This window comes from Aquarana catesbeiana, linkage group LG05 (assembly GCF_042186555.1).
Source record: "Aquarana catesbeiana isolate 2022-GZ linkage group LG05, ASM4218655v1, whole genome shotgun sequence".
Taxonomy (NCBI): Eukaryota; Metazoa; Chordata; class Amphibia; order Anura; family Ranidae; genus Aquarana; species Aquarana catesbeiana.
The window spans coordinates 510849017-510864773 of record NC_133328.1 but is presented as its reverse complement, the minus strand read 5'-3'; the positions used below and the strand labels follow the sequence as shown (position 1 = coordinate 510864773).

General features: G+C 40.9%; 1 protein-coding gene across 4 annotated transcripts in view; it reads right to left on the bottom strand.

Moving 5' to 3' along the window:
- Positions 1-15757, bottom strand: part of RP1 (RP1 axonemal microtubule associated) — a 580110-nt gene that overhangs the window by 409357 nt on the left and 154996 nt on the right. For all 4 annotated transcript variants that reach the window (XM_073631609.1, XM_073631611.1, XM_073631610.1 and 1 more), the window contains exon 13: positions 1800-1903. In XM_073631609.1, coding sequence (XP_073487710.1) covers positions 1800-1903 — 104 coding nt within the window. The remainder of the gene's footprint in view (positions 1-1799; positions 1904-15757) is intronic.

The following is a 15757-nucleotide window of genomic DNA, read 5'->3' as shown; positions in this document are numbered from 1 at the left end:
CTCACAAGGGAACCGCTACCACGGAGGCTATGAAGCTGTCACCCACTGCTCTTTACTTCTTAGCTACATCAGTACAGGAGTAATTGTCTTTTTCAGGACACTGGTTGTGTTTATGCCTCTTTAATAGATATGTGCAAGCTCATTGATAGCTCAAGTTATGTAAAACCAGTTTGGCTTTACTGCCCCCCTATACCTACCCTTCCTCCTCTACCCACTCCCCCCCCCCCCCCCCCCAGACGTCTTCATTTTGTTTATCACCTTTCCATTTACAAAAATGTACTATTCATTCATACGTTGATTTGTCTGCTGGTTTTGTTTAATGAAAAACAAATAAATCTTCTTTAAAAAAAAATAAAACAAAAATCAATGTAGATTGGGAGAGTGAAGTTCCACGTTAATGCTTGTAAACATCCATGATCAAGTAGCCTGGCAATTCTATAAGCTTGCTCTCCCATGTTTTGTTATACTATATTATATATACACTATACTATCCTGTACTATACACTACATATACTATATTCTATATAGTATTTTATTTAGTATTATATAGTAAATAGAGGGATTAGTAGGTTATTGGGAGTTTTTGGCTTACTAAACTTACTCTCTCACCTCTCCTCTCTACTTGTGGTGTCCAATCATGGTTAAAAGCCTGTTTTTTTATTTACCCAAAGTCTAGTCTGGGCTTATTCTGACTTTTCTCTCATACATGTACAAATCTAGAAAATGACTTAGAACCCTAAACATTATAAAAAAAATGAGCAGAGGCCCTGGAGAATAAAATGGTGGTTGTTGCAATTTTTATTTTTTATTATTATTTATTTATTTATTTATTTATTTACACTGTATCTTTATGTATTTTTTTTTTATTGAACTTTATTGCTATCACAAGGGATGAACAACATGGGCAATGACAAGTCCTCTTTATAGAGAGATCTGGGGTTCATTAATACCATATCTCTCCTCTGCCCTCCAAAGCATCTGATCAAAGCGAGATCAATTTGATCAAACGCTTTAATAACCAGTAACGGCTTGTAAGCAAACATAACGGGAAGAAACAAAATCCTTGTCACTTCCACTTTCTGACGTAACAGAGAGGGAGGAACAACAGAAGTTCCTCCCACTCTTCCTAGTGCATCTGATGCGACCAGGCTCCCTGGTGGGACAGGTGAACCTGATAAAGGCAGCAGGCAGTGATAGGACTCCCTTTCACCACTTATAAAAGTGACCAGGTGGCTGTATATTCTCTCAGATCACTTTTACAAGAAAGCTAATCACCTGCTATAAAAAATCATACCACGAGCAATCAATTGTGGATTACTTTCAGAGAGGCAGCAAGGAATATTGTAACTGAGTCCTAACACAGTCACAGATAGCAACAAAAATCTGACAGGTGTTTTAACCCTTCCTACTATTTTTTTATGTTTTTTTTATTAAGCAACTTGTTCATTATTTAGCTGTGCAGACTCCTTGAAAAATGCGTTTGGCAACATTATATATGACAAAAACATAATCAGTACAAACAGAATGTATTTTTATGCATTGTTCTATAGGAGTCATAACCAATTAATATAGCAGTAACAAGTCATCCCTGCAGCACAAGTTTACATGAAATGGTTCATCATACATAGATGACATGATCTGCTGTCAGGTTATATGGAATTGTAATGAACAACATTCTGCCAAAGGAAAAAAAACGAATCCTATAGACTGTACAGAATATTTATAACACATACGTTTCAGAGCAGACTGCAATCACAACACTTTTATACCGCCTTAAAAAGAAAACATATTCTTCATACCAGTGCACTGGCTATTCCCTTGTCAATTGCCAAAGTGAGATTTCTGATGTGATGACTTCTGAAAACACGAACATTTCCTCTTTTTACCAATACGTCAAAAAAACCTGCAGGGTTTAAGGAAACTTTTTGTTATTGAAAGTATGAAAGTATGAAAGTATGAAATGTTACATATACTACAATATAAAAAAAAGTATTTACAAGGTATTAAAAGAAAATGTATACAGTGCCTTGAAAAAGTATTCATACCCCTTGAAATTTTCCACATTTTGTCGTGTTATTACAACCAAAAATGTAAATGTATTTTTGTGGGATTTTATGTGATAGACCAACACAAAGTGGAACATAATTGTGAAGTGGAAGGAAAATGATAAATGGTTTTCAACATTTTTTACAAATACATATCTGAAAAGTTTGGCGTGCATTTGTATTCAGCCCACTCTGAGTCAACATTTTGTAGAACCATCTTTTTCTGCAATTACTGCTAGACTTTTTGGGGATGTCTCTACCAGCTTTGCACATCTAGAGAGTGACATTTTTGTCCATTCTTCTGCGTCAAAAAAAAAAAAAAAAAAGGAAAAATAATTGGTGGGACTTTACATGAAGCACATAACTAAGTCAGACGAGCCAATCCATGTAAAACATAATAATTTATTACAAATTCTCAAAGGTAAATAGGTATTCTCTTTTTCACTACCTACTCTATTTTATACACAACCTCATCCTCACGTCATACTTTTGGTCATTTTAAACTATTTTTTTCTTTTTCATTTATTCTTTCTCTTTCTCACACCCATGGACATTTCCCCTACATACACACACTAGGTTGCATCCTATCTAATACATTAGCTGTGGTCTCAGTTCACCTTACTTTAATAATTTTTTACAGATAAGCTCTGGTAAGCACTCATATTGTGAACCGGTCACACTATCAATCATCTATACCCCAGTTGGAATCTGGTACCTTTTCTATCTTGGTGGTTAGTTTCAAAGCTGTGCTTCCAGTGGTACCGTCTCAGCTCCCGGGGACAGCGTTTCCTGCAGTGCCTTCTACCATTAATAGCATCACCAGTCGTACCCATATGTTATAGATAGGTGAGAGTGTTTGGGACATTTATGTTCCCCCTCTTTCTTTCTTTTTTTGCCCTATTTTTTATTATTATCTCTTATATTTTTCCTTTGGCATTTTTTATTCTAGATACCTCTAAAATCATGCATCTGCTCCTGACGAGTGGTAATGTAGCCACGAAACGCGTAGAGCTTTTTTACGATGCTACGTCACAGTTTCTAGGCCAAAAATTTTTACCATATTGAAGTCTATAAGAACGAACCAATTCTTCATTGTTACTATACTTACATGCTATCATTACAATTGTAGTTTACATACCATAAGTCTACTATCATGTATCAAGATGTCGAGACAAGTGCTTTATATTATGTATTGTTCAGGTTTTTATACTGAGACCTAATACCATATTACCATGCACATTATGTTGAGACATTTGTTTTATCATGAACTATCTAGGAATGCTATTTATCCAATGAGATTCAATATTATATTATATGATTGTATTACTTTTATTATCCTATATGTGTATGTATACCCTTTGTAATAAATTATTATGTTTTACATGGATTGGCTCGTCTGACTTAGTTATGTGCTTCATGTAAAGTCCCACCAATTATTTTTCCTTATTTTTTTTTTGCTCAAACATATTGGGGATGGAGGTAAATGTTAGTATTGCCTCATTTAAAGTCCCATTCAGGCCTTAGGTCTTGTTTTTCTCATTCTTCTGCGTCTGTGAACAGCAATTTTCAAGTCTTGCCACAGATTCTCAATTGGATATAGGTCTGAACTTTGACTGGGCCATTCTGACACATAAATATGCTTTGATCTAAACCATTCCATTCTAACTCTGGCTGTATTTTTAGGGTCGTTGTCCTGCTTCAAGGTGAACCTCCGCCTCAGTCTCAAGTCTTTTGCAGATTCTAACAAGTTTTCTTCTAAGATTGCACTGTATTTGGCTCCATCCATCTTCCCATTAACTCTGACCAGCTTCCCTGTCCCTGCTGAAGAAAGGCATCCCCACAACATGATGCTGCCACCACCATGTTTCACGATGGGGATGTTGTGTTCAGGGTGATGTGCAGTGTTATGCCCCGTACACACGGTCGGACTTTGTTCGGACATTCCGACAACAAAATCCTAGGATTTTTTCCGACGGATGTTGGCTCAAACTTGTCTTGCATACACACGGTCACACAAAGTTGTCGGAAAATCCGATCGTTCTAAACGTGGTGACGTAAAACACATACGTCGGGACTATAAACGGGGCAGTGGCCAATAGCTTTCATCTCTTTATTTATTCTGAGCATGCGTGGCACTTTGTCCTTCGGATTTGTGTACACACGATCGGAATTTCCGACAACGGATTTTGTTGTCGGAAAATTTTATCTCCTGCTCTCCAACTTTGTGTGTCAGAAAATCTGATGGAAAATGTCCGATGGAGCCCACACACGGTCGGAATTTCCGACAACACGCTCCGATCGGACATTTTCCATCGGAAAATCCAACCGTGTGTACGGGGCATTCGTTTTCTGCAACACATAGTGTTTTGCTTTTTTTTGTCTCAATGATTTTATTTTTGTTATGTTTTTCAAATTCACAGGAAAAAACTGTGAAGCGGTTACAAGCAATAGAAATGACAAAACATGAGTGCCAATAAGATATTGATAATGGAAGTCATAGTAAACTGAATTTCACAAAGTGTATATTTGCAGCTTCATAAGGGTCCAACAAAGAAAGGATTGGGGTGGTACATTTGAGGGACTCTATAATTACAGGTAAACCAGGCATGCCACCATGGCACCCAAACACCCCAATTGGGAACTAACTGTGAGTGGGTGGGGGCTCTGATAGCTGGCAATTGTCTTTTCCTCTTACCAGTTTACTGAGAGGTTTAACTGAGTCACTCTACTCCTCTGGTGTTCTATTTATATTGAATTCCTCATTGGGGATGAACTTCCAGTGATATTTCCCAAACACTTGTCGAACAGCAGCAGCATGTAGATCAGGGATCTTCAAACTACGGCCCTCCAGCTGTTGCGGAACTACACATCCCATTAGGCATGGTAAAACTCTGACATTCATAGACATGACTAGGCATGGGAATTGTAGTTCCTGAACAACTGGAGGGCCATAGTTTGAAAACTATATATTGTTTTATATGTTAGAAGTATCTAGTTTTCCATATTTTTTGATGTTTATCATAATTCCTGGTGTTTTTCCCAGACATTATGTATATTCATCCCCATGGGAGATTTATTGCTTACAGCCTCAGCTATATTGTTGGGTTTGCCCATAGCTTTTCCCTTGAGTAGGGTGGCGCCCTGTGATTCAGATCTTGTGACTCAGAGCAGGGCGGGGTTGCTAGGCTGCTAGTTGTTCATAGTTGATAGATTGTTATTTAAGCGGTGTATCAGGACGCCGCTCGTATCCCGTGACCACGTCCACTTGAGACGAAACGATGTAGGGAGGAGGAGCTACGCCCTGACGTCACTGCTGAGTCCTGGAAGTATACGGGCTTTGTACAAACCGGCTGGCTAATCTTTTACATGCGTTTTAACTCTCCTTTTGATGTAAGTTGCCACCTGTTTTTATACTATAATAAATGTAACAGGTTTACACTATGTGGAGTTTTTTTGTTTTTCTGGCATAATACTGGTCCTGCCGATCCTGTCTGCTGACCACCTTTGCTAACACTTTGGAGACTAGGGCTTACCAGAGGGATCCCGGGCTGGGGTTGCAGCCATTCGTTTTGTGTGGTCCCCTGTAATAAGGGACCAACACGTTCTGGTAAGAGGCAGCATTTTTTCAATGGTGGAGGAGACTTTCACATTTCACTAGCCACTTCGGTTTGAACTTTCACCACCCATCACTGTGGATTCGCCCTCCATTGGAATCTATTGGAATATGTGATGTTCACTTATACAGACTGTTCTTTTACGGATTGATTTTGTATCATTTCAAAATATTCACTTTCACACTTGGTATATAATCACGTTATGGGTTATCAGATACACCTATTGTAATTTGTAGATATCAATATGTATCAGTAATTATTGTTTTGTTATTCACGCAACATTTGTTTGGTCTTAATTTTTGCAAATTTCATTGCTTGGCGCGACTTTTCATTTTATTTATCCATAGGTTTGGTGTAGTATAACACTTTTAGTCACAGCTTTTTTATGTTTTGTACTTATAGCGCAGTATTTTTTATATATCTACAAAGTTTGAAGACACCTGATGTAAATTGTCCTGTATGACTCTAGGCCCTACTGGGAAGCTTTAGTCACTGTTCAGCGGAGGGTAGGGAAAAGGGCGGGTGGGGTGCAGAGGGGTGGGGTGACAGTTCGCACCTGTATGCTATGTGATGGCATACAATGTCTCATGGGTATCCCCAGGTCAAGCTATTATGAAATGTTTAAAAGGTTGTGGAAATCTGCCGATTCCCTAAAGTATAGCCAGCAGGCCCAGGTTTTTTGGAATTTTGGGACTCCCTTGATTGGTGAAAATGGGTAATTTCGGCTATTCTCCTTATGCGTTGGAGCCACTCAGAAATATTAGGGGGGTGTTATTTCTCCAATGTATGGGTATGCATTGTTTGGCAGCGTTGAGGTGGAGGGCGAGAGATTTTTTGTAGGCCAATTGGGGTATGGATGTGTGGTGAAGCAGGTATTGTGCCGGGGTGAAGTATGGAGTGTAAGTTGTTGTTTGAGCAGTAAGGCAATGTATTTCTTTCCAGAATGGCTGTATTAATGGGCAATTCCACCAAATGTGAAGCATGGAGCCCTGGGCTACGTTGCATCTCCAGCAGAGCGGGGAGACACTGGGATGGTATTTGTGGATCTTATCTGGGGTCCTGTAGCACCTAGAGTAGACTCTGAATCCATTTTCTTGTGCTGATATGTTAGTGGACCCTTTGTGAATGTGGGTATAGATTCATTCCCATTCTTCCTAAGACAGATCTAATGCGAGTTCTCTTTCCCATTGTTGGCTAGTTGTGTTTGCCTTGGGATCACAGCCTGTGAACATGAGAGAGTATATATGCAAAATCAGGTGTCTTTGGGGTTCTGATCTGGTGCAGATCGTTTCAAAGGGAGTGTGATCCCTGTGCCAATTGGAGAGTGACTTAGAGCTATTGAGGAAGTGTCTAATTTGCAGGTATTTGAAGAAAGGAATGGTTTGGTCAGGGTATCGAGAGGAGAGGGCTGGATATGGTAGAAGCTTGCCTTTATCAAAATAGTGTTCTGCTCTAAGTGATGGCTCATGGTGTGGGTTATTTGGGTTAAGCTCTGAGAGTCCAGGAGGGAAATCTGGGTTCCGATCGATATGGGTTAAAGGGTGAGGAGGCTAGATTTAGTTTCTTGCATGCAACCCTGAAGCTCTGTAGGGTCAAACCTATTAGTGGGTGAGTGGCGCTCTCTTTAAGGATCCTGTTCTATTTGATCCACGGTAGGTGGTACATGGGCAAATTATTCCTCTATTTTAATCCTGTCTTTAGTATTTGTGTGGACGTGCCAGTCGATTATTCTAGTCAGGTGGCATGACCAGTGGTATTTGTAAACATCTGGAAGTCCAATTCCTCCTTTCAATGTAGGGAGAACCAATCTGTCCCAGCCCAATCGAGGGGTTTTGGAGGACCAGATGAAATTTCTGCAAATCTGTTTGTATGTTGTAAAGAATGTTAAGGGAATGTTGATCGGTAAGGTCTGTAAAAGGTAAAGGAGTCTGGGAAGGATATTCATTTTTATAATTTCTGCTCTTCCAAACCAAGAGAAGGGGCCCGTGTTCCATTTTTGGAGGTCTTGTTGGATAACTTTAAGAATAGGGAGGAAGTTTCTGGAGTATAGATCAGGTAATTTTGTGGGTAGCTGGATACCTAGGTAGGTGATAGCGTGGGGATCCTAATCAAAGGGAAAATTGGTTTGGCATTGTGTCAGAATGGCTGTGGGAAGGGAAATGTTCAGTGCCCTAGATTTTACAAAGTTGATTTGGAGGTTGGAGAGCGATTTGAAGAGAGAGAAGCCTTTTAATAGGTTAGGTATGGTGGTAATGGGGTTTATGAGGAATAGCAGAATGTCGTCTGCGTATGCCACTAATTTGTACTGTCTGTTTTTAATGTTGACTCCTTTAATGTTGGGGTTGGCTCTAATTCTGTGAAGGAGAGGTTCCAGGGTAAGCATGATTATGAGGGGGGATAAGGGGCAGTCTTGACGTGTGCCATTCGATATACAGAAGGCATCCAACAGGCGAACGTTGACTCAAATTCTTGCGGTTGGCATTAAGTAGAGAGCGAGGATTAATTGAAGCATGAGAGCTTGAAAACTCATCACCTTTAAAGCTTCCGTCATGTAGTCCCATGCCACTCTGTCGAACGCCTTCTCCGCATCGAGAAATAGTAGAAAGCCTGGTTTGGAGGATGAGGGCAGCCAGTGATGAATGTCGATAGCTTTCAGGGTGTTGTCTCTGGCCTCTCATCCGGGGGGATGAATCCAACCTGGTCCAATGAGACCAGTTTGGAGAGTAGAGGAAGTAGTCAATTTGCGAGTACTTTCTCATAAAGCTTCACATCTACGTTTAGGAGTGAGATAGGCCGGTAGTTTGATACCATAGTGGTGTCTTTGCCTGGTTTCAGTATCAGCGTTATGTGGGCTTCTAGGATGTCTTTGTTGAGACGAGTAGTGAATTAAATGTTTTCAAAAAGTGGGGGAGTAGAACATCTGCAATGGATTTATAATAGCTAACAGTTAAGCCATCAGGACCAGGGCTTTTGCCCATCTTTAGTTGTTTTAAGGCTTCAATGGTTTCTTCCAGGGAGATGGGGCTTTCCAATGCAGCAGCTTCAGATGCGGTAATAGGTTTGGGGCCATATTGATTTAGAAAATTGTCAATTGTCTCTTTTCGTTCGGTGTCCTTCCCGGTCGCATTCGGGGTGTTTAAATGATATAGTTTAGTGTAATATTGTACAAATTGGTCGGCTATACCTTCCAATGTGGCGATTGTGTTACCCGAGGGGTCTTTGATGGCGTGAATGGTTCCGCCTTTTTAAGTAATTTTCCCTGATTTGTTCCCGAATTCATAGAATAGCCTCCGCATTAGTGCATATTTGCACTTTAATGTTTTCCCTAATGCCGTGTACACACGGTCGGACTTTTCGACCAGACTTGTCCGATGAATGCCGACGGACCAAATCCGGCGGACAATCCGATCGTGTGTGGGCTTCACCGGACCTTCAGCGGACTTTTCCAGTCGCAAATCTGACAGACTTTAGATTTGGAACATGCTTCAAATCTTTACGTCGTAACTTCGCCGGACCCAGAAATCCGCTCATCTGTATGCTAGTCCGACAGACAAAATCCGACGCTAGGGCAGCTATTGGCTACTGGCTATCAACTTCCTTATTTTAGTCCGGTGTACGTCATCACGTACGAATCCGTCGGACTTTGGTGTGATCGTGTGTAGGCAAGTCCGCTCATTAGAAAGTCTGTTGAAAGTCCACCAAAAGTCCGTCGAAAGTCTGTTGAAAGTCTGTTGGACGTGCTGTCGGACTTTTGTAGCTGAAAAGTCCGACCGTGCATACGCGCCATAACTCTTCTAGGAGATCTTCTCAGGCCTTCAGTAAATCGTTTAGTGATTTGGTGGCTAGCGTTTGTGGATTTTTTTGAGAGAGCGGATGCGCATTGACAACTCTTCAATTCGAGCTTTTCTGGCTTTATTTCTTTTAGCGGCAATGGAAATGAGTTACCTCCTGATGACGTACGTAATGTAATAATATAAATAATGCACTTCAATCATCCTGACCCCATAACAACCATGGTGCTGGGATGATTGAAGTGCTAACACCAGGTGTTTGGAGTATCTTTATCTGCTGATTGTTAAACTTTCTAGAATACACATATTTCTATTGTTGTGTAGGATCTGGGCCTGCTGTCCCTCCATCCCTCTCTCCCTCTCCCTCCATCCCTCGTTCATCTCAGACGCTAACCACACCACCTTAGAGCCACACCCACTATTTCGCTGAAACCATGCCCATTTTCACCAAGTGGGAGGGGTCAAAAAGGAAGGGCGGGGTCTGGCGCCCCCATCCTAAAACTTCGCCAGCCACCACTGCCTTTGAGAAATATGTATCTGCCCTTGTTATCGCGCTGAAGATGACACCTGGATGGGACAATGTTTGGAGATTAAAATGAATACGCCCTTGGATTTAGAGTCCTCATTGGAGGGATGCTAGGCTACAGGATAGAAGTTGCTGTAGAGTTTAGGAACGTTATCAGACTGAAAGTGGGTCTCTTGAAGAAAAACTATGTCTGCTTTAGTCTTTTGCATGGTCAGAAGTAGTTGGGATTTTTTTTCTGGAGTATTTAGTCTGTGTATGTTCAGCGAATATAGCTTGACCTGCGGGGGAGGGTGAGCCGAGTCGTGGTGCGCCATGATCGGGACGGGGGAAGCTGCTGGTTAGTGTTTTGCTTTTACCTAGGCCAAAAAGTTCAATTTTGGTCTCATCTGACTAGCGCAACTTCTTCCACATGTTTGCTGTGTCCTCCACATGGCTTCTCACAAACTGCAAACGGGACTTATGGCTTTCTTTCAACAATAGTTTTCTTCTTGCTACTCTTCCATAAAGGCCAGATTTGTGGAGTGCACGACCAATGCTTCTCTGATTAATGCTCTCCTTGCCCGGCCTGTCAGTTTAGGTGGATGGCCATGTCTTGGTAGGTTTTCAGTTGTGCCATACTCATTCCATTTTCGGATGATGGATTGAACAATCCCTGACCCGTCTGGTGTGTTCCTTGGCCTTCATTTTGAAAACCATTTATCATTTTCCTTCCACTTTTACGTTTTTGGTTGTAACATGACAAAATGTGGAAAATTTCAAGGGGTATGAATACTTTTTTAAGGCACTGTGCATATATACACTCACAGGCCACTTCATTAAGTATACCTGTTCAATTGCTCGGTAACACAAATTGCTAATCAGCCAATCACTCAACTCAATGCATTTAGGCATTTAGACGTGGTGAAGGCGACATGCTGAAGTTCAAACCGAGCATCAGAATGGGGAAGAAAGTGGATTTAAGTGACTTTGAACATGGCATAGTTTTTGGTGCCAGATGGCTGGTCTAAGTATTTCAAAAACTGGGATTTTCACGCACAACAATCTCTAGGGTTTACAGAGAATGATCCAAAAAAGAGAAAATATACAGTGGGTGGCAGCTGTGTGGTGGAAAATGCTTTGTTGATGTCAGAGGTCAGAGGAGAATGGGCAGACTAGTTTGAGATGATAGAAAGGCAACATTAATACAAATAACCACAGGGAAAATAAATTTATAACCACTCCAGGTGGTAAGACTGTGATTACACCATCCTTGCACAAGAGATAAAGGGTGCTGACTCTGCATTCAGGCCCAATGGCTAATTGGGCCCAATTTGAACTTTTTCACTTAGGGGTGTACTCAATTTTGTTGCCAGTGGTTTAGACATTAGTGGCTGTGTGTTGAGTTATTTTGAGAGGACAGCAAATTTACACTGTTATACAAGCTGTACACTCATTACTTTACATTGTAGCAAAGTGTCATTCGTTCAGTGTTGAAAAGATAAATAAAATATTTACAAAAATGTGAGGGGTGTACTCACTTTTGTGGGATACTGTATACATGTGCATATATGATGATAGATTGGAAATGTATACAGATGATGTGTGGTGGCTGATATCCCTAATGGGGAATTAATTATTAATTTATTTATGTATTTGTCTGTCCTTTGATATTAATCATTGGCCCTCTCATTTGAGGGAGGGGCTTGGATCACATGAACTAATCCGCCTGACCACAGCCAATTTAAAAACAATCTACCCACAGTTCAAATCTAGCTCTGAGGAAGTGGGGTCACTCTCGAAACGCATCAGTATTTTGGAGTGTTTTCATTCCACTCAAGTCTACTGGCCAGCAGATCCTGCTGGATGAGGCCAATGATGGACTTTGCAGCATTGCTTGATTTTATCCCTCTTTTTTTAAGTACAATATTTTATTTGTAATAAATCTCTGTGTTGTAAAGGTAATGCGCAAGGCTGGTGCACCCTCTGTCCTTGTTTTCTTTTAGAGTCTCAATTTCAGCTGTGAAATTCAGATGGCGGAGTCAGAAGAATGTTTCCAACACCTTGTTGAATCTATGCCATGAAAAAATAAGGCAGTTCTGAAGGAAAAAGGGGGTCCAACCCAGGATTAGCAAGGTGTACCTAATAAATCGGTGAGTATATACAGTGGATATAAAAAGTCTACACACCCCTGTTAAAATGTCAGGTTTCTGTGAGGTAAAAAAAATAGACAAAGAAAAATCATTTCAGAACTTTTTCCACCTTTAATGTGATCTATAAACTGTAAAACTCAATTAAAAAACAAGCTGAAATCTTTTAGGTGGAGGGAAGTAAAACTAAAAAACTAAAATAATGTGGTTGCATAAGTGTGCACACCCTTAAATGAATACTTTGTTAAAGCACCTTTTGATTTTCATAACAGCACTCAGTCTTTTTGGGTATGAGTCTATCAGCATGGCACGTCTTGACTTGGCAATATTTGCTCAATCATCTTTGCAAAAACACTCCAAATCTGTCAGATTGTGAGGGCATCTCCCGTGCACAGCCCTCTTCAGATCACCCCACAGATTTTCAATCGGATTCAGGTCTGGGCTCTGGCTGGGCCATTCCAAAACTTTAATCTTCTTCTGGTAAAGCCATTCCTTTGGTGATTTGGATGTATGCTTTGGGTCATTGTCATGCTGAAAAATGAAGTTCCTCTTCATGTTAAGCTTTCTAGCAGAAGCCTGAAGGTTTTGTGCCAATATTGACTGGTATTTACATCTGTTCATAATTCCCTCTACCTTGACTAAGGCCTCTGTTCCAGCTGAAGAAAAACAGCCCCAAAGCATGATGCTGCCACCACCATGCTTCACTGTAGGTATGGTGTTCTTTTGGTAATGTGCAGTGTTGCTTTTTGTGTCAAACATATCTTTTGGAATTATGGCAAAAAAGTTCAACCTTGTTTTCATCAGACCATAACACATTTTTCCACATGCTTTTGGGAGACTTCAGATGTGTTTTTGCAAAATTTAGCCAGGCTTGGATGTTTTTCTTCGTAAGAAAAGTCTTCCGTCTTGCCACTCTACCCCACAGCCCAGACATATGAAGAATATGGGAGATTGTTGTCACATGTACCACACAGCCAGTACTTGCCAGATATTCCTGCAGCTCCTTTAATTTTGCTGTATGCCTCTTGGCAGCCTCCCTGACCAGTTTTCTTCTCGTCTTTTCATACATTTTGGAGGGGCATTCAGTTCTTGGTAATGTCACTGTTGTACTATATTTTCTCCACTTGATAATGACTGTCTTCACTGTGTTCCATGGTATATCTAATGCCTTGGAAATTCTTTTGTACCCTTCTCCTGACTAATACCTTTTAACAATGAGATCCCTCTGATGCTTTGGAAGCTCTCTGCGGACCATGGCTTTTGCTGTAGGATGCGACTAAGAAAATGTCAGGAAAGACCTACTAGAACAGCTGAACTTTATTTGGGGTTAATCAGAGGCACTTTAAATGATGGCAGGTGTGTACTGACTCTTATTTAACACAAGTTTTAATGTGATTGCTTAATTCTGAACACAGCTACATCCCCAGTTATAAGAGGGTGTGCACACCTATGCAACCACATTATTTAATTTTTTTTATTTTTACTTCCCTCCACCTAAACAATTTCAGTTTGTTGTACAGTTTATAGGTCACATTAAAGGTGGAAAAAGTTCTGAAATTATTTATCTTTGTCTAATTTTTTTACATCACAGAAACCTGACATTTTATCAGGGGTGTGTAGACATTTTATATCCACTGTATATATATATATAGATATATAGATATATATAGAGATATATATCTATATATATATATATATATATATATAGATATAGATATAGATATATATCTATATCTATATCTATATCTATATCTATATCTATAGATATAGATATATCTCTATATATATCTATATATCTATATATATATATATATATATATATATATATATATATATATATATATATTTATATATATATATATATATATACTGTATGCGTGTAAATACATATTTGATAATAATCGTTCAAGTACACCTGTCATGATGGAAAATGGGGACTCCCTCTAAAAATATTAGTTGCCTTACTGTGTCTGGCTTCTATTTATCACAGAATTAGAACAAGCCAGAGTAAAAATTAAAGCCAAGAAAAAAGTCAGAACTCCGTATCACAATACATTCTGAGTCCCAAATCATTGCATCATCATGACAGCAAGTCAAACAGCGTTTTCAGAAGGACATATCAGCAATAACAGCCTATATATTTGTCTCATGACAGAAAATGTTTAGCATTTGGATCTTTTTCTTCCACAATCATGTAATGGTAATTGGTAGCTATCAAGCTGCCCAATGAGGAGGGAGACAGCGGCAGGAGCCACTGCTGTCGTGCACATCGCTGGATCGGATCGGGCTCAGGTAAGAAAAAGGGGGGTCTGGGGGGAGCTGCAGCACAGAAGGTTTTTTGCCTTAATGCATAGAATGCATTAAGGTGAAAAACCTTTAGGTTTAGAACCACTTTAATTCTAGCAAGGATTCAAATTACTTTATTTATTAAATATGTCATTTCCTGACAAAAGTTGGATCTGTGGGGTATAAATGCTTAAACTAAACTCCCAAAAGGAAGCAAGTTCTGCTGTGGGTAGCGTGGGTCAGGCGATGGCTTCTGTGTCCTCCCTGCATCTCTTCTTCCTGTTCTGCTAGGCAGCCAATGGGATCGCCTCTGCCTTCAGCCAATCAGGTGACTGGTATTAGAACCGCGCCTCCTGATTGGCGGAGAGGCAGTTCAGTGTTAGAAAAGCAAATATTAATTTGCTTTTCTAACACATCTGGGTGGACTGCGAGCGCAATGCTCTGTGCTCGCAGACCAACTTTTTTGAAGGCTATTAGAGCCTATGGCTCTAATAAGGTGCTTCGAAAATATACCCCTGCCGCTGGAATTCAGGCGCCCGCGTCCGAAAAGGGGCGTCTGAATAGGGGGTGGATACAGCGGCCATGGATAGATTCATGCAATGCATAAATCTATCCATTTTACATAGAGGGGGTGGCTGGAGAGAGGGGGCAGCGCCCATGCGCCCTTAATGGACACACCGCCATTGAATACATCTCCCAGGTGACTGCAGGATTGGCACATCCAGAAGATGGTTTGGAGGGCGGGCTGGGGGTGGGTCTAGGGCATCACTAGAACTGGCTGCCTACACCTGGAAGTGGTAGCCAGCTAAAGAGGACCAAAATGACGATGTGGGACTCGTGCATGACCCCCAGAACAAGTGTTCAGGTGTTCTTTGAAGAGCACTACAGCACTACAGGTGGGGTGGGGGAAGGGGAGAGTTTAAGACCCCTTTTCTCGCTTCCTAGCATTAGAAATAGCGCCTATAAAGTGCCTGAAAGCTGCCTCCCATGCGTCCCAAATGTGAAAGCCCGAGTGCTTTCACACTGGATCGGTGCGCTTGCAGGACGTTAGAAAAAGTGCTGTAAGCAGCATCTTTAGGGCGGTTTGGGAGTGCTTTATACAGCCCCTGCCCATTGCAGGCCCAAGCGCCGCTACACGGGCATTTTTAACCCCTTCTTTGGCCACTAGTGGGGGTTAAAAGCGCCCCGGTAGCGGGTGAAAAGCGCCGCTTAAACAGCGGTAAATCGCTGCTAAAACGAGCGGCACTATACCGCTAACATATGGGCATCCCCAGTGTGGAAACCTTCCACACTTGGCCTGTGGAAGGTTTTACTCTCTTCATGACCAGGGCATTTTTTGCTATTCAGCAGTTTGCTACTTTAACTCGCA